This window comes from Xenia sp. Carnegie-2017, unplaced genomic scaffold, assembly GCF_021976095.1.
Source record: "Xenia sp. Carnegie-2017 unplaced genomic scaffold, XeniaSp_v1 HiC_scaffold_13, whole genome shotgun sequence".
In the NCBI taxonomy this organism is placed as follows: Eukaryota; Metazoa; Cnidaria; class Anthozoa; order Malacalcyonacea; family Xeniidae; genus Xenia; species Xenia sp. Carnegie-2017.
In genome coordinates, this window is record NW_025813436.1 from 8232014 (window position 1) to 8249414 (window position 17401).

General features: G+C 32.5%; 2 protein-coding genes and 1 long non-coding RNA gene across 5 annotated transcripts; all 3 read left to right on the plus strand.

The window, feature by feature from the left end:
• The first annotated feature begins 2722 nt into the window (after nt 1–2722).
• Nucleotides 2723–4063, plus strand: LOC124453581. The gene is made up of 3 exons (XR_006951149.1): nt 2723–2840; nt 3494–3571; nt 3962–4063. It is a non-coding gene; the product is annotated as an uncharacterized LOC124453581 (long non-coding RNA).
• A 1384-nt stretch (nt 4064–5447) lies between these two features.
• On the plus strand, nt 5448–10341 carry LOC124447652 (dynactin subunit 4-like). 2 transcript variants are annotated; one of them, XM_046998623.1, is made up of 14 exons: nt 5448–5594; nt 5694–5764; nt 5912–6090; nt 6247–6290; nt 6371–6490; nt 6566–6636; nt 7852–8010; nt 8118–8172; nt 8315–8388; nt 8471–8525; nt 8603–8863; nt 9183–9283; nt 9388–9466; nt 9900–10341. In XM_046998623.1, exons 1-14 carry the CDS (start codon nt 5466–5468, stop codon nt 10053–10055), a joined length of 1554 nt encoding a protein of 517 aa, XP_046854579.1. In that variant the 5' UTR covers nt 5448–5465; the 3' UTR covers nt 10056–10341. The 2 variants fall into 2 exon arrangements, with proteins under 2 accessions (XP_046854579.1, XP_046854584.1); XM_046998628.1 differs by having other exon boundaries at nt 7855–8010.
• Nucleotides 10342–10416: 75 nt separating this feature from the next.
• LOC124447687 (stress-activated protein kinase JNK-like) lies at nt 10417–17313 on the plus strand. 2 transcript variants are annotated; one of them, XM_046998661.1, is made up of 13 exons: nt 10417–10742; nt 11690–11819; nt 11923–11981; nt 12517–12625; nt 12780–12809; nt 13051–13098; nt 13331–13520; nt 13713–13895; nt 14217–14341; nt 14521–14584; nt 14832–14954; nt 16652–16700; nt 17025–17313. In XM_046998661.1, exons 1-13 carry the CDS (start codon nt 10645–10647, stop codon nt 17056–17058), a joined length of 1242 nt encoding a protein of 413 aa, XP_046854617.1. In that variant the 5' UTR covers nt 10417–10644; the 3' UTR covers nt 17059–17313. The 2 variants fall into 2 exon arrangements, with proteins under 2 accessions (XP_046854617.1, XP_046854626.1); XM_046998670.1 differs by lacking the exon at nt 16652–16700 and having other exon boundaries at nt 10418–10742.
• Nucleotides 17314–17401: the final 88 nt, after the last annotated feature.

Below are 17401 nucleotides of genomic sequence, written 5' to 3' on the forward strand. Positions count from 1 at the left end.
TTAATGTGGAACAACGGGGGGTGGGCTGGTTTAATCTAGATTAGTGACCTCCTGGTGGACTTGATTGTTAGTTTGCATGAGGTCTATCTTATGAAGTGCTAGCACGTGCTCGACGGGACCTCATCACATTCCGTAAAATTCGGTTTGCTCAGAGCTTTAGTAAGTTAATGAAAGAATTTCTTTCATATTCAGATATTTCCAGAAAAGGAGTTGCTTTCATAAAAAAGAACCATATAAGGTTTTGTTTTTAAATGGCGAGTCAGTTTTATTGTAAACTAAAACTGTGGAAAGATTTGTCGTCGTCTAATATTTTCTGTTTTTGCTGAAATTCCAAAACAACAGCTAGGTCTCCTTGCTGTGTATTTTAACTGTTCTATTCATTTGTGCTCCGAGCGCTTTATTTTAAAGCATTTGTAAAATAAAACTTTTGACGTGTTTTGGAGCTAGAAATACTCAAAACAAATTTTAAAATTCTAAAATTTTACCCCTCGAACTGTTCGTCAAGAACACACTTTTATCTGTGACGTCACTGTGTGTCATTTGGTAGGTCATATTATACAATCGACTGCAGCAACTACAAAGCGAATTATAATTTGTAGTTCAATAAACAAAGCTCGTTATCTACATTAGTTAAAATGTGACAAACTTCGCTTATCATCTCAATTCCAGGAATGGATGTCTTGAAACTACACAAACCAAAGTTCAAAAAACGTGCGATTGACGTGCGTACCTCTTGAGATAAAATAGTACATTACACACTATATATTTGTACGATCTGTTCATTGGATTCATTATTGTGTATTGCAATAACAGCCTACCTGATTGGCATTCATATAAGAGTTTATTATTATTATTATTATATATATAATGGAAATTTATTGAAAATTCTCTTAATCAAAAAATCTTCAAAATTATAAGTTAAAACTATTCTCATATACAGAATAAAAGGTTATCTCTATCACTTGCTTTCAAACAATACCCGGTCGCTAGTTTCATGATTTTAAGTAAACTATTGCTTTCATATGACTCATGTTTCGGCACTGTTGTTCTATAGTTTTTTTGATAAATTTACCTGACGAATTTATCTATATAATTTTATTCTTGCGATGTACTATCACGTTTGCTACGTTTTGTGCTTTTCCATATTATAAATTACAATAATCTCTCAACGGCATGGTCAAGTACAAAATAGTTATTCATATTTCGAAATTTATTCTGTCATTGCTTAAATCTTCAAAGGAAACTCAAATAAATAGTTCTGTGATAAAAAGGTTTCCTTACGACAGAAATAAATTTTCCACAAATAATAAATCAATTGTCCGTTGTATTTTTTACCACACACGTACAAGAACATCGTACAAACAAAACAGCATTTTTTACACAATACCGAAATCTAATTAGCATCAAAAAGACTAGCTTAAAATATTAATAAGAAATATGCATAAAAAATTTATTTGGGTTTTTGTTGAAATTTTAGAGTTATCTTTCTTTTTTCTGACCAGAATGAAAAAATGGTCTACAAATGTCAAATTCTCACATTTTTTGTCAAAATGTTTTACAAGTAATTTTTACAGTTTAGACCGTGTTTTTCCCCCGATTTTATTTGTTGAAGTTAAACATCTTTGAAGAAAGTCTTAGAGATAATTTTTTTACACCTAGGAATGTAAGTGTGGATTATCTCCACCGTTTTCTTCTCAATTTTGATGAGTGAAAAATTTTGTTCATGTATCGTTGCGTCCTTAATATCACATCAAATATGACGTCCATGTTTTCTTTAATAAACATCCAAACAGAAAAACAAACATTTAACGTGCACTTCAATCTTCTTGTTTAAAACGATTACTCCGTTTGTAAGATCAGGTTGTTGTCTAAATTTTTACATTAGAATGTTAGAAAACGAGATGTCATATGCGAGAGTCTACCAAAGGACAATGAGAACTTTATATCTATACATGCTACGTGCCACTCATGTTCTGAACATAATGCACAGACTTACCTTCGCCTGTCTACATGTGGTCTTTTGTTAAAACACGCTTTTCAATATATAATCAAGCACATGTTTCCTACCTTTCAAAAAGAAAATCGTAGCTTTTATTTTCGTAGCCAATACGAGTAGTCACGTTTTAAAAGTTCCACTAAAAACATTCATACATGTGTTTGCACACAATTGAAAGTTGCTTTGTACAATATACATGCGCAATTTGAATGAAATGCTGTCAACTATACATAAAAAACATCGTAAACAGAGCGAAACCAATGTATCTCTCTAATTCATAGCTTTGGTACCCATGTTTTTATTCATTCATTGTTGCAAAAAGCTCGTTACTATACGTATTGAATTTTTCCATGGGTTAAGTGAAGTCATAACATATGTTGTGCTAGGATATGAAAGATGGAAATTAATAGCTGTTGGCATTAATTGGTTTGCAAAGATTAATTGAAGTAAAATTTCACGATTTTGTTGCTAATAAAAAAGGGCCTTGTCTGATAAACAATGCAATGAAAAAACTGGGAGGGGCTAGAACAGATGCAACGTGCAGAATATTTGACCGTTTCTGTGGAAGCCTCCTGTTGCTGTAATCTTTTCCACAAATGTCATATAAATCGGCTAAAAAGAACAAAATCGTTTTTATTCACCATGTGACCTTGCCCCTCCTCTCTCGGCTATTGTTATTATTAAGTACATGTGCCATACGCATGCGCTATAGAATGATAAATCAAAGCTGCGTCAGTCGAGAAAGTTTCTATCATCGTTCGCAGTTATTAAACGACGTTCTTTGTCTATTTCAATTGACCGACTCCTTGTTCAACCTAAGTTGTTTTATTTCATCGATTTTGAGGTAAGATTAAGCTGATGAATATGTTGAAACACGATTTTGAAAACGTGACGAAAATGTTTGTAGTCTTTAGTAAAAATAACTCGAACTTTTGCTTTTCTTTCTTCTTTGTAAAGTATAATTGTGTAAACTCAATGTGCAATTCAATGGTAAGCTGTCTATTTGACACATGTAGTCGCTCATATATACCAATCAACTAAGCTTCGTAAATTTATCTCTCAATCAACTTTGTAAAACAGTATATCTGAAATATTTTTATTTTTTCTCTAATAATGAAAATGTAATTTGGTATGACAATGGTAGAAAATACTACAGAACATCGTGTTATTGGAAAAAAAGAAAAGCTTCGAATTGGTTTTGAGTATGTCTTTGTAAAAAAATTTCTGTAAAGTGACTTTAGAGTAATTTTTACGAAACTAATGCCTAATACTCGAGAATAGAACTATTTAAATTGTAACATATATTTATAAAATTGAGGAGTCACATAGCAATTTCGATATAAGAGATTGTCCACCTTTTATGACCTGAAAACATTATTAATGCAGCAAATTTTTGCCTTAAATTTTATTAGACCTTTCACCTTTTTTCATGCGAAATGCAACGTTCGTAAAAGCGTTCGTGTTTTTTTTTTGTATTTCTTCTCTTTCATCCCGTAGGCATAAAGTTTCTACAAGGAAGTCTCACTTACGACACGCGATATATTAGCCTCATGGCATTGCAACAACGTGCAAAAGGTACACGTCGATTCATAGATACGCAAATGAATAGTTTGTTTTATACGTTTTCAACTTTCTTAAGCAAAAGTCAATGATCACCAATTTATATCGTTCAAGCTATACACTTAGACATTAAATGCAAACTATTTATTGTGTTCATAAATTGTTCTAGGCTGGAAATTCGAGACATTCAAGGTGTCAATCAAAATTTCGATCAAGATTTGTTGAGTTAACTACTCTAAACATACATTTTGATCATTCATTTTGAAAAGGTCTCTTTATGACAAAGGCCATGCATATGTTTTGTTTATTATTTTGTTTTGGAAAGTCTGTCATGTTTACAGTTCTCTTTGTAATACAACACAGTATTATTTTTATCTCATTTCTACGTGTGCTGTTTTTTTGCAGAAATTTCTGAGTTTAACGAACCAAAATCAAACGAAGAGAAGGAAAAACTATTTGCAAGTGACATTTTGGACTCTTTTCCAACTCAACACAGCGGGTCTTATGTTAAAGGAAAAGAAAAACACGACGAAAAAGTCAGAATCTAAAATTACAATCGTCAGTGAAAGGTCTTCCAGACAAGAAAGACGAAATGCGAGAGAGCGAGGTCGAAAAGCAAGACTGAATGCAGCATTTCAGGTTCTAAGGAGTGTCGTTCCACGCTGCATAGAGTCGTGCGGCGACGAACAGAGAAAGTTAACACAAGTAGAGATATTACGATTGGCAAAAAACTACATTTGCTCACTTACAACTATCCTGCAATACAGTGAGTGCAAAAATTTACCTGTGAATTATAGCATCTGTGGACTAGACAATTATAACGGTTATTCAAACAATATTTGGATGGAAAATAATTAGGCTGTACTGTTCACGATATTTTCACTTAAAAAAAAACTTTGAATATAATTTTAGTACGTTGAAATTGACAGTCCAAATTGTTTAAGTGTGAAGACTGTAGAATTTATCCACACAGCTATTTCATTTTTCTGGGTAAAAAACAAGTGGAAGTTACACTTATATGATTTGATTAAAATTCTCTATTTGGTGAAATATTTGTTTGTACAGTTGTAATTTGTCGATTTGTAAATACATGTTATTATTCGCACAACAAAAAAGTTATGATTTTATTGCCAAATAGTAGATATTGTGATTAAATAACGTAATATCTCTGGTGTATGTTATCGCATTTTAGAGTGAAATTAATATACTCTCTGTAAAAGGTCATGTCACATTCAGAAATAGTTGGTATTTTGATCGTCAAATTAAATTTAGAAAGAATAGTCCACCTATACATTGTTTCTTTTCTCTCAAAATCAATGTAAAAGGAAAAGATCTATGAGTATTCACTTTGAAATAAGACATTCATATCTTTTTGGAAACGACTGTAATTATTCAGCACTTTATTTGCCTTGTTTCTGATCTCCAACATCTGTAGTCAGTAGCTTTAAAGCAAAACGTATTAATCCTTATTTAGATAGCAACACCTGTTGACAAATGTAGTCTCGAGAAATGTATACATGAAAATATAATTGATAAAAATATCAAATTTTGATATGTGGGTGTTTCAAACGTCAAGTAAGGGTTAAACAAGTTGTCAAAACAAACGCTCCCTGTAGGCTAGCCTTACTAGAAATGTGAAAACGGCCATATAATGCCTTATTTGATAATGCAAGAAAGAAAATCATTAACGCAAGAACATAAGTATTTCGGGAAATGCAGTAAAATTTGGATCATGTTAACAATCTTGGTTTGCATGAGTGTACCTGACGATGTTCACATGGTCACACAGACTGAACAGTTTTGATGAGATTACCTTCCTCATCGCTCGCTCGTTGATGTGATTTCGCACGATCTCACACGACGTCGACTAACGACGACTGTGTCCGGCTAAAGACAACTGTAAATTAACATGGCGGATATTTTTTGGTCAAGGAGTGTCTTGTATTGTTGTTCGTGCAAACTAGCCTCACCGTTGAGCACTTTATATTTTTGTCGCTATTGTGTTGAGATGCGATGCCAGTTGTGTGTTTACACAGAGGTTTGTTTTTAATGTTAATTTTCTGTCATTGACAACTTTAATTTATGTGCATTTTATGAGTTTAACCTGTAAAAATGGTGTTCAAATTTTGATTGCTAGACAGACTCCTACTACTGTCCCAATTGCTTGGAGAACATGCCCTCTGCTGAAGCAAAGGTGAAAAAGAATAGGTACATGAAGTTAATAGTATATGAAATATGTACATGAAGTATAACAAATAGATCCAAATCAATATGGAAAAATAACTACCTCATATTCTTTTTATCCTAAGACAAAACACAAAATAACTCCTGTTGAAGAATAAATTTATAATCTAGGTGTGCAAATTGCTATGAATGCCCATCATGTGGTAATGCACTCTCAACTCGTGCAACAGCTGTTGCTATACCATCAGAAAATCCGGAAGAAAAAGCAACTGCAAAGAAAGTATTTTATCTTGCATGTGGCTTCTGTCGATGGTCTACACGAGATGTGCAAATTCCTGATAAAAGCAATGGTTAGTTGTGGTATTTGAAAATTTTCGTTGTAAATCCATGGCAATGGCGTTAGCATCATTCAAAGCTTGTTAAACTTTCCTGAAATTTACTTGTACACTACTGCATTCACAAAATATGTCCTTGTTATACTAATAAATTCTTGTAATGTTTTACAGCTAACAGCGGTTGGCCAGAGCCAGAGAATCCAGCATCCCAGCGAGTATGAAAGAAATTTTGTCTTGATTTATAGTGAAATGTTCATTGATTGTTTCATTACATTATGTCTGTTTCACTTTCAAGATGAATGTTTTGGTTGAATATTACAAGAAACTTGCTGCAAAGGAACAACATGATCGTGAAAAATTAAAATTGAAAAAGAAAAGTTACATGCACATAACATCGTCAAGTTTTGCTTTAAAAGTTTGTTGAATTAAGAGTTGTCTTAAAAACACTTGATAGTTGGATGAAATTGTTGTAATTTATTTCTAATTTTAGACTGGAAATTTGGCTTTGATGAAGAAAAGAAGCAGTTTGTCGTTGATGAGAAGTTTATCTTTGAACAGAGGGTTAGTCTACTGATCATATATATTTGAGGAAATCCGCTAAATTGACATTTTTGCCACTGTGAAATAATAAAACAGAACTTTAATTTTGAAATGGTTATATCAGTGTGCGAGTTAGTTTCTTTGGTGGCATAATCAAATCAATATTACGTTCATTATTATATAGCGCTAATTGCTAAATTAATATTTTCAAACATGAACAAATTCATATGATTTACGACAGTGTTTTTCGTTACAACCGCTGATCCAGTTATAAATGTATGAGAGAAATATTTTTCGCATGTTATTCTCTCCTCTTTTTTGTGCAAACTTTACAGTGCAATAAATTCACCACTTGCCCATTATCCTAGTAATCAAATGAGTCAGCATTTGATGTTTTCATCCATTTTTTTACTGTCTTAACTTTGCTGGTAGCTACAACCTTTCGACGAAAATGGCAAGACAAAAGTGAAAAGGGAATTACCGAATTATACTTTCTGATTAACAGTAACATCCTTGATGTTTACTTACAGTAAAAAACATCATATTTATGTCATATTATAAACAATATGTAAAAGCAAAAAGTATGGCTGATCAAGGTTGCCAGTTTGGCTTAATATTTTGAGCCAAATTTGGCTTAATATTATGAGCCAAATTTGGCTTCTTTTTCTCACGTTAGGCTTATTTAAAATCAAAATTCCCTTTGGTTTATTCTTCAAATTTGGCCTATTTAAGTTTTTTTGTCTAACTTCTAAGAATCAAAATCAAAATGTTTCCCGAATTTACTGAAAATACTCAAAATAGCTATGATGCCAAAAACAGTATGTAACGGTGTACAAAACAACGCAAATGCAAAAATTGACATTAATAATGTATTACAACCCCATTGTCATAAGCACATAAGCACAATGTATGTAGACTGTTGACAGACTTCCCAGTCTCAATGACAACGTCTTTGAATTTGATGACATTGTGCCAACATGGATTTTAATGTCGTGCAGCGCACTCGTTTATAACGTAAAGATCAGTAAAGATTAAGCTTGAAAACTTTCTTCAATTTATGTGGTAGTAATCAATAAAGAAGTTCTTTGCATATCGTTTGAAAAAGTGATTTGCAGTTGTTTCCATTTTAGCTAAAACGATGTGCAAATTGACATTGCACACCGTTAATTCGCACACTAAGTATATGCACTTGGAAAACATGTGGCTTAGATGAGATTTGAAGTTTGATTTTGTTAGTAGTGCTGGAATTGAAGAGGATATCAAGTTTGATGAGCGATCAAAATCAACTGAGCAACCTCCGCGCCAGGAATTGTACAGTGAAGTAGTGAAACTTGAGAAGTCCTCGTCATTATTTCAGATGCTTTCACAACCTGACTTTCAGTTTTCACAAACTAGGTTTGAGAAATAATTTTTTTTCTTATATACTATGATGGTATTGGCTAAGAAGTTGATTTAGAATTTCTAACTAAAATAATTATTTTTATATCTGTAACTTTGTTTAGTGATTTTTATCCAAGGCATAAATATCTCATTGCAAAGCAATCACAACGTTGTCGGGTATGTGGTATTGTCAGTACAGTTATAATTATTTACTATAAGATAAGTGATAACATTTATGACATGACGACAATGCAAATGAAGACATATATGACATAGAAATGCTTCTTTGAATTTTTCAAAAAAAAACCCATTTATTTAGCAATGTGAACATAATTTGTTAAAACCAGAATTCAACCCAAATTCAACGAAGTACAAGATCCAATTTTTTGCTTTGTAAGTCTAAATTGATCGAAATTAAAAATTATATCATTTACGATAAAAGTAAATATGTCGTTGTTGTTTTTCTTCCTCCCAGAAATTATGTTCCTCAAATACAAGTATCAAATGTGGATGATTTTTCCTTTCAAAAGGTATTTGGAGTTAACTTTGCAGCAGTGAAAGAAACGATTTCTTCTATGTGAAGACTTCTCCGAACTTGTTTTTTTAGAAATCACGTGTTACGCTTTCATTGAAGAATCCACTTGACTACCCAATCAGCGTGACACTGAGATCAGCTCCCATGTTGAATTCGAAAGATGATGTTTTCGAAGAAGTGCCTGAAAAAGGAACGCAGGAAATAAATGAAAAAGTGGAGATGAATAAGAGTGGAAGTATATCTCTTGGATCGTCTGACAGAGGATTGACAAAAGCTCAGAAAATTCCCGTGGATAATAATGGTGATAACTGTATCCTGGATGATACTGTTGAGGTGAAGATAACGGTGATACTATATTGTATTACACGATCCTTGATGCTTCACCTAGCATCATTGGCAGTTTAGTAGTTTTATTTTTTGTGCCATATTGCCTCGCAGAGATTGTACTTTTTGAGTGTCATTTCTCTCATTTGTTGGTTCACACCACAAGGTCTTCATTTTAATATATTGCCTTTTTTAACAAGTTAACAAAGATTAGTTCCATTTTCAATTTCAAATGTCATACTTAATGGTTGTAATTCTGTAGCTGTATGTTGAAACCAGTAGTTGAAACCTCTATACTATATAGGTCTTTCTTTTTCGTTTACTATAGGTACTGCTGCCGTCTGGACCGCTTGAATTAGCTGCTAGAGATGACGCAGCAGAATACGATGAAAGCGAAGTTACGACTGCAAAATATGAAGATGATCCGAGGTATGTGCATTGGAAAATTAATTAGAGTCATTTCATGTTTTGGAAATTTTGAAAATTTGAATTGGCTGCCAATGCGTTGTTGACTTATACTTGTATTTGTTTAGTGTTATAGCGTTGCGTCAGGCAAACAAGTTGTGGTTCTATATTGACGTCATTCCTTTGAGGAAATCAGGGGATGTTGAGGTACACCATACAATGGCATTTATGTAATACTATATTCTATTTGTAGAAATTTACGACAAATTGACATAATTAACAGATAGATAAATCGAAGTCCATTTCACTTGCTAAGATGCAGAAGTCGTTCGAGATTAAAAATTGTAAATTGGTCGACTTTTTATATTCGTAGTTCAGATATTAGTTTTTGCGTTTAAAACGGGGTTGCAGACTATTTGCTAAAATAAGAATTTTGATTGGTTGTTGTTGTCATTGCTGCTGACTTTGATTGGCTGAGATACTGATGCTTGATTGTCTGCGATACTGATGCTTGATTGGCTGAGATACTGATGCTTGATTGGCTGAGATACTGATGCTTTCCATCAAATGATGTTGTGGTAATGTCTTTGCTGGTTTTTCACTCATAAGACGTAATTATGTTTAATGTTGCTCATTTTAGTTTTCCCTAATTCTTCAATACGATTACCAGACCATTGTATCATCGAAAAAGAAAATTGGTGTAAGTGATGAAAACCAAGAGGAGCCGGAAATTAAAACAGTACCACTTGAACATCGTGTTCATTTGAGATTAGGCCAGATTTTGATTCAGAAATAGTGTCTGGAAACGACAAAGACGATAATTTTAAACGTTTTACGAAAGGAAAGTGACGAATTATTTATAATACATGAACATTGTCCTACCAGAAGGCCTTAATGTGATGAAATAAGTGATGTTGAAGTTTTTTTTCTAATTGAAATGCAGAAACTTATCAAGGTCTGTATCTTGAAATATCAAAATTGATAAGATATAAGAGTGGCTCATTTGACTGACTGCTTATTACATTGGAGATAAGCTTGTCCGCTTTCTTAGAGAAAAGAATAAAATTACATTATGGGAACAACTTATGTTTAATGAAACATACTAAATTACAAATTTACCAAATCCTTGTACATCGGGCACTGGCAAACTCACTGGCAGACTGGGATAGAGCGATATACACGCATGCGTAGTAGGTGCAACTGGCAACGACGCAAAAGTTGTGTTGACGAGTACGGAGTCTTTGGTTATGGGTTTTATCTCCGAATTTATAAGTTGTTTGATAAAATTTTAGGAATTTCACCCGATGTATATGGCTAAGACAATGAACATGTAGTATTCTATCCTCTTGCCGTACTTATTTTTGGCAAGAGTGTAATTTTTCAAGATGTTTTATTCGACAATGATTGGCGATACGTCATTCACGGTGCTAAAAAGATACGAAAATTTACAACCTATCGGTTCTGGAGCGCAAGGAATGGTTTGGTAAGCGTTGTGAGAAACGGAGAAAATATTGCATTATTTTTTCTTTCTTTGTTTTCATATTTAATGTTTTATACTTTTAATATCTTATTTTCCTCTCAAACGATATCAAAGTGCTGTCATTAAAACAACTGTCAAAGTTTTGCGACAAGAAGTCAATGCGATAATATAATTGTTTACAATTGTTCTCAAGTCCTCAAAAATCAACAATTTATGCGTTTTCTTAGAAGCTTTATGAATAATTTTATCGTAAAAAAACGAAGTTGTTTTGTTTATAAATAGAACTCCCATATCCTTGTATTTTTACGGGTATGACGTCAACAAATGCTTACGTATTCAAGGTAGAGCTGGTCTATTGTGGAAGAGTGAACTAAAGTAACTCTGAAAATTCATTAAATGATTGAAAGGGGCCCGTACTTTCAATTAATGTGAGATTGAAAATATTTTAAAGTAGGAATACAGTTTATTTGTGAATGACAATCTACAGAACAGAGTCTTGACCCTATGAAATAATTTGTTAATATTAATGAATTGCTTTGTCATAATGGAAACAAGAATTATTTGTCACAGAGCCGGTGCATTTGTTTCTTCTGCATTAGCTAGTATGCAAAAAATTGTTACTATATCTGACAATATTATATGAATTTGACAGTAATTGTTTTAAAAGGCAAACTTGATTTGCATTTAAAAGTTATGTAAAGCAAGTCTGAATAATTTGATTGTAGCTAAACATGTACCAGTTTTTTTCTTCATTGTGGCCTTGGCATTTTTGCATTTGTTTGATGAAACAGTTCCTATGTATTGATGTCACATATATACTTTGCCAAGTTCAAAGTTAATCATTACACTAACGGTTTTGTTAACAACATTATAGGTTGCTTGAAAAAAATAGTCAATAAAATATTTAGTTTATTCAGGTTGCTTTTATATTCTTACTTTTGTTTTCATAGTTCTGCACATGATTCAGAAACAGGGGAAAAAGTTGCCATTAAGAAACTGAATCGGCCATTTCAAAATGTTACGCATGCAAAAAGGGCCTATAGAGAGCTGGTCCTTATGCAACTTGTCAATCATAAAAATGTTAGTGGATATAATAACTTAATATTTTTTTATTTTAATATCATATTTATGTGGTAGCATCATTTGTATGTTCATGATAATTGTTTCAATGTTTTTTACTCAGATTGTCTCATTGCTGAATGTGTTTACTCCTCAAGACTCTTTGCAAGAATTTACTGACTTGTAAGTAAAATTATTTACAGAACTGAATCTTTGGAAAGTTTATGAAAAATTCATGTTTTTACAATTGTTGCAATTTTTAATTCAGTTGTTTGTTATTCATGATTTGGTGAATGCAATTTAGCAGTCGATGCATTCATAAAATCTCATCCAAAAAAATAAAATTTTCATTTAAAAAATAAAAGATTTTTACTGTGTTAGCACAGGCTTATGCTAACCAATGAAAACTTTGGGAGAACTTGAGAGCAGATGAGTGAGAATAGACCAATTTTATCTTTTTTATAAAATAACAATAATGTAAAACAGACAAATATTCATTTTTCTCCAATATGTATTCATGATTGATTTTCAAAATCTTTTTAAATGATTTAATTGACAAAGCTCAGATCAATTAGTGCAGGCCCATGTAAACTTAGCTATAGACAAATCATTGTCAGTGCACATGTTTTATTGTTGCTATTTTTTAAAATTTAAATTTTGTTATAAAATTAATCTGTGTTGGATTTTGTAAATATATCATTTAAATGCTCATTCTTAGATATCTTGTAATGGAGCTCATGGATGCTAATTTATGCCAAGTCATTTCAATGGATTTGGATCATGAACGTTTGTCTTATTTACTCTACCAAATGCTTTGTGGTGTGAAGGTATAATTATTTTGTTATATAATACTTTTTTTGTAATTACAGTGAAACAGAGAGTCAACTAATCAGCTTATATAGAGCTTGTTTATTTGCTTTTGATGAGTGTATTCTTTAGCTCTTACTTATGTGTATTTATCTTTCTTTCTCTTTCTTAAAGCATCTTCATGCTGCAGGTATAATTCATAGGGTATGTATCTGGTCTCACTTGTTAGTTCTTTTGTTAAATAATGTGAATGAGAGTCAACTATACACATCTTTTTGATGCTCTGAAACTGTAGATGCTTCTATCACATTGTCTAGATGTATTTTAATTTATTCAATGCAATTATTAAAATGTTATGTCTTTAATGTTGATCCTTGTGTGGTTTGTCAAGAAGACTTTGCATGATCTTTTGTTGTCACTAATGTATCTTTCATATTTTACACAGGATCTGAAACCAAGCAATATTGTCGTTAAATCTGATTGTAGCCTTAAGGTGAGAGAATAGTATGTTTAGTAGGAACTCTACGCCATGCAAGAGGAGGCAGATGTTGCTAATTTATTTGTGTGGCTATTAGATAAAGATTTCTAGCGTGAATTCTGCCATGCTTATCCTAGAGGATGTGAATAAGGCTCATTGGCTTGTTTCATTTTAAGATGGAGATTTTTAGTACTTGTGCTTCAAATGAGGACTTTTAATGCATTGATTATTGATATCTTTGATATAGATTCTCGACTTTGGTCTTGCCCGGTCAGCGGGTTCAAACTTTATGATGACGCCATACGTTGTGACGCGATATTACCGAGCACCTGAAGTGATTCTTGGGATGGGCTACAGCGAGAACGTGGACTGCTGGTCAATCGGTTGTATATTTGGTGAGATGATTCAAGGACAAGTTATGTTTGCCGGTGTTGATCGTATCCTTTTTCAGTATTGTTTAACGCTTCTAGACTATTTAGCTATCATGTCTTTAAGTGTAACGTTATTTTATTTAGACTAAGGAAAAATAAGTACTGTTACGTACATTGCTTAAATTATCTTCAATCTTCGAATGATAAACTTCCTTTTTTGTAGGTTTGTTTTGTTTTTACTTAACTCGTGCGTTTCAGATATCGACCAATGGCATAAGATCACCGAGCATTTGGGAACTCCAGAAGAGGCTTTCTTCGAAAATCTTCAACCTACTGTTCGTATGTATTGCAAGAGCAGACTAAGGCACCGAGGAAAGTCTTTTGAAGAACTGTTTCCCGATGAACTGTTTCCAAATGATTCACCACGTGATCTTCGAAAAAGTATGATGAATTTCAATTGAGGCGTTTTCATGTTTTATATTTTTGGTAGTGGTTGTTAAGCAATCAGATTATTTCTGAAAACGCTTATCACGTGACTGGAGCAAGAGAGCATAGAGCTACGACATTAGACCGTTTGTGATAAACATCCTAGTTTCCTAGATATAAGGAAATTAGTTTGTATGCATACGTCTAAATGGTCTTAATTTTCCACATCAATCTCTCCAAAATAAAATTTAGCGTGGAGTACGTATCATTTTTGACTTGTTAAGAACTAATATTTTCACTCCATTTTACCATCCTGAAATGCTGCATCTTTTTAAGCTGATGATGCGCGTGATTTCTTAACCAAAGTATTGGTTGTTGATCCAGCGAAAAGATATTCCGTTGACCAAGCTTTACAACACCCCTATGTAAATATATGGTATGATAAAGGAGAGGTACTTGGGGTAAGTCAAATAGAACTTTGAACATAAATGGACAAGGATAGTTCTCTTTTATTACTTACATGCAGCGATTTTTGGCAATTGTAAACGCGTTGTCTTTATTTATTTGCTAAGGATTGACTTCCCTACAGCGTTTCCTGTAATATCTTACTTATATCTTGGCATTTTAAATAATGTTATAGCCGGCCCCGAAGAAGTACGATCACTCAATCGATGAACAGGAACACACTGTTGAAGAATGGAAAAGTAAGTTACAGTCTCAAACTTACACAGAGAAAATAACCTTTCATTGAGATAGTAATTAATTATCTTAACAATCCCCCTTCCCCGCGTAAATAGCGCATTAATTTTTCATTAGAATAAATAAATCTCTTTTGTGTGTTTCATTGTAAATGGGCTGTTAAAACTTAGAGAACTTATCACTAAACAATCCTTTGAGATATTTTTTAAAGTGTTTTGTATCCATGTTTTAGTGTTTTCTCCTTTTTTATAGCTATGATATATCAAAAAGTATTGGAATATCAATCAAAACATGGTGATTTATCTACAAAATATCATCAGAGCTCGAAAGTAAATGGTGCTGCGGCTGATTCTGACGGTCAGGAGGCTACATCAGGTTTGTTTGTCATTTCATTATCAGATTAAATACAGAATATCAAAGTTTTATATGGTACACTGAACTGGATAATTTCTTAAGTTTTAATATCAAATCACTCCTGATAATTGCACGAGAGAGGGGTTATACGTATATGGCTTAAGTTTTAACATCAGATCAATTTCATCACTCCTGATAAAGACGCTAGATTAGAGTACATATATAAAGACTAAATTTTGAATAGACACTAGACTAGTATATACATAAAAACTCGAGTTCAATCATCAGATCACTCTTTATGAGAACACTTGAATTGAATCAACCTTTTCGACGGTAGACACGCGTGTCAAAAAAACGAGATCAAATTGCAAAATTCAGACAATCAAATGGTCGGACATAGTATTGTTTGTTTAGTTTAAAATGGTGGCAATAAAATGGTTAGGAGATGCTTTTGAGTTTAGGGGCGCTTGTGAATCTGATTCTAGTTATTCACAACGATTATTTATAAAAGTAGAAGGTATTACAGTAAATATTAACCATTTTGGGTTAGAGAAAAGCATAATGATTAAAGGAAAGCTTGAATACTGGCATGTTGTCGCGCTAATGACTTTTTTAGTAAGGATTGTTACGATACATTAAAATTTAGACGATGCAAATGCTTTGCTTACTAAATGTTGTCTTCGTAAAAATTACTGTTAAAAAGTAGATAATCCCTTTGTTCCACAAAGCTCATGGGTGCTTTCGTTCATGTTGAGAGAGTTACATTTTATTATGGAGCCTCTCGTTTATCACGAGAGAGTTACGAGAAAGTTACATTGTAAAGATAGCGACTAAAAAACGTATGACCATGTTAAGAATTGGTTTAAATTATAAGTCGAGAAGGCAGAAGTTGTTTCAACCTTTGCAGTACTCTTTGATGTTCTAGTTTCTTTTATGAGAAGAATTCTTGTAAAGAAAAAAGACAAATTTTGAAAACAAAAAATCCGGTTTTCTGTCCATGCCTACCTATACCCCGAGATAGTTGAGTGTTAGAACGTCGCATGTTAATTAAGGGAACCAGATAATCCTTGTTTGCCATAAAGCGAGCTAATTATTCCATAATCGGTGCTAGAAATGTTTTTATTTTTCTCTGTAACTTTGTATTTTCTTGTATAGTGCATGTCATATCCAAGTTATCCTTTAATTTAACGGGAAATGGTTTTTATTCACTCTTACACCTGCATTTATGATTAGTCGTTATGGATTTCTAAAATAAGATTTACAAATGCCTCAATGTATCGTCTTTCTATTTTATTGCCATTATTCTACAAACACAATACTGTGTCTGACCATTTGATTTTTCGAACTTTGTAATTGGATCTCGTATTTTCGACACGTGTGTTTACCGTCGGAAAGGGGGATTACAACAAACTCCTTTTCAACATCAGATTATTCCATATTTTTTTGAATCACGTAGCTCCACACAAGTATAATATCATCGTTAAGCACATGTAACAATGATAAGTAATTGTATAAAAGTTTGATGGTGACCAGCAACGTTTAAATTGTCTCGTAGTTTTTTTTTCTTATCAAATATAGAATTGATTGCATTTTATTCCGGACTGTAAAACTAAGAATTACATAGCTCTTGATAAATACTTTAAACATATCATGTTTACTAAGCAACATCTGGGATTCTAACTAATTGACTAAATTAAATTAAACCTAAATTCGTAAAGGAGGAAGAAAGAATTCAACTAGACGCAAAAAGGAATCTTTTTCTTCAAGGTACTTTACGACCAAACGTAAAATATTTTCTTACAAACTGAATCATAACATGTTGAATCATAAATCATAATGAATGTTTTATTTAAAGGTTTAAAAAATATTTTAAAAAAACTTGAAGTGGTCTAATTATTTGGTTTCTTACTGCTAATATTATATCGTTTAAAAATCTATGTAAGACAAGTACTTCCAGTAATACTTATTGCATTTAAAATCTAGTTTATAACAATGCTTTGGAGTCGGTATAGAAAAGGAGATGCTTATTGTAGCTCCAGGTTTTCATACCATTGTATTATGCTATTATGAAATCATCAATTTTTATTTTAGAATTCGTCAGATGATAAAGGGTGATGGCCATTGAAGAAATACTATTGGTGTTATTAAAATGTCTGGGAATTTTTCCCTCAATTGAAACAGCGTTGTATTGAACGCAAATTTTACTGAAGCATACGTAGAATTTATTAATTTAATGGTGAATAGGAATTTTGCGATTGATTAATGGCAAATAAGGCAGAATACTGTTGTAAATCGATACATAGTTTTCATCTCATGAAATGACTTTAAATTTCTTCATGGATGATCCACATAATGAATTAAAATTTAATTTATACTTCAACTGACTTGCTTTTGATAAAATTTCGATAGAGGCACTGAATGGCACAAATGATTGAGGAATATGTTGTATGTGCATTAAAAAGGGAGAA

Bases quoted from the DNA above. Each gene is read 5' to 3' on its own strand.
- LOC124447652 (XM_046998623.1), top strand. From the start codon at position 5,466: ATGGCGGATATTTTTTGGTCAAGGAGTGTCTTGTATTGTTGTTCGTGC. The intron at 5,595-5,693 runs GTTTGTTTTTAA...TTTGATTGCTAG, and splicing joins AGTTGTGTGTTTACACAGAG to ACAGACTCCTACTACTGTCC. The intron at 6,637-7,851 runs GTTAGTCTACTG...TGATTTTGTTAG, and splicing joins AGTTTATCTTTGAACAGAGG to TAGTGCTGGAATTGAAGAGG.
- LOC124447687 (XM_046998661.1), top strand. From the start codon at position 10,645: ATGTTTTATTCGACAATGATTGGCGATACGTCATTCACGGTGCTAAAA. The intron at 13,896-14,216 runs GTATGATGAATT...CATCTTTTTAAG, and splicing joins ACCACGTGATCTTCGAAAAA to CTGATGATGCGCGTGATTTC. The intron at 14,585-14,831 runs GTAAGTTACAGT...CCTTTTTTATAG, and splicing joins CACTGTTGAAGAATGGAAAA to CTATGATATATCAAAAAGTA.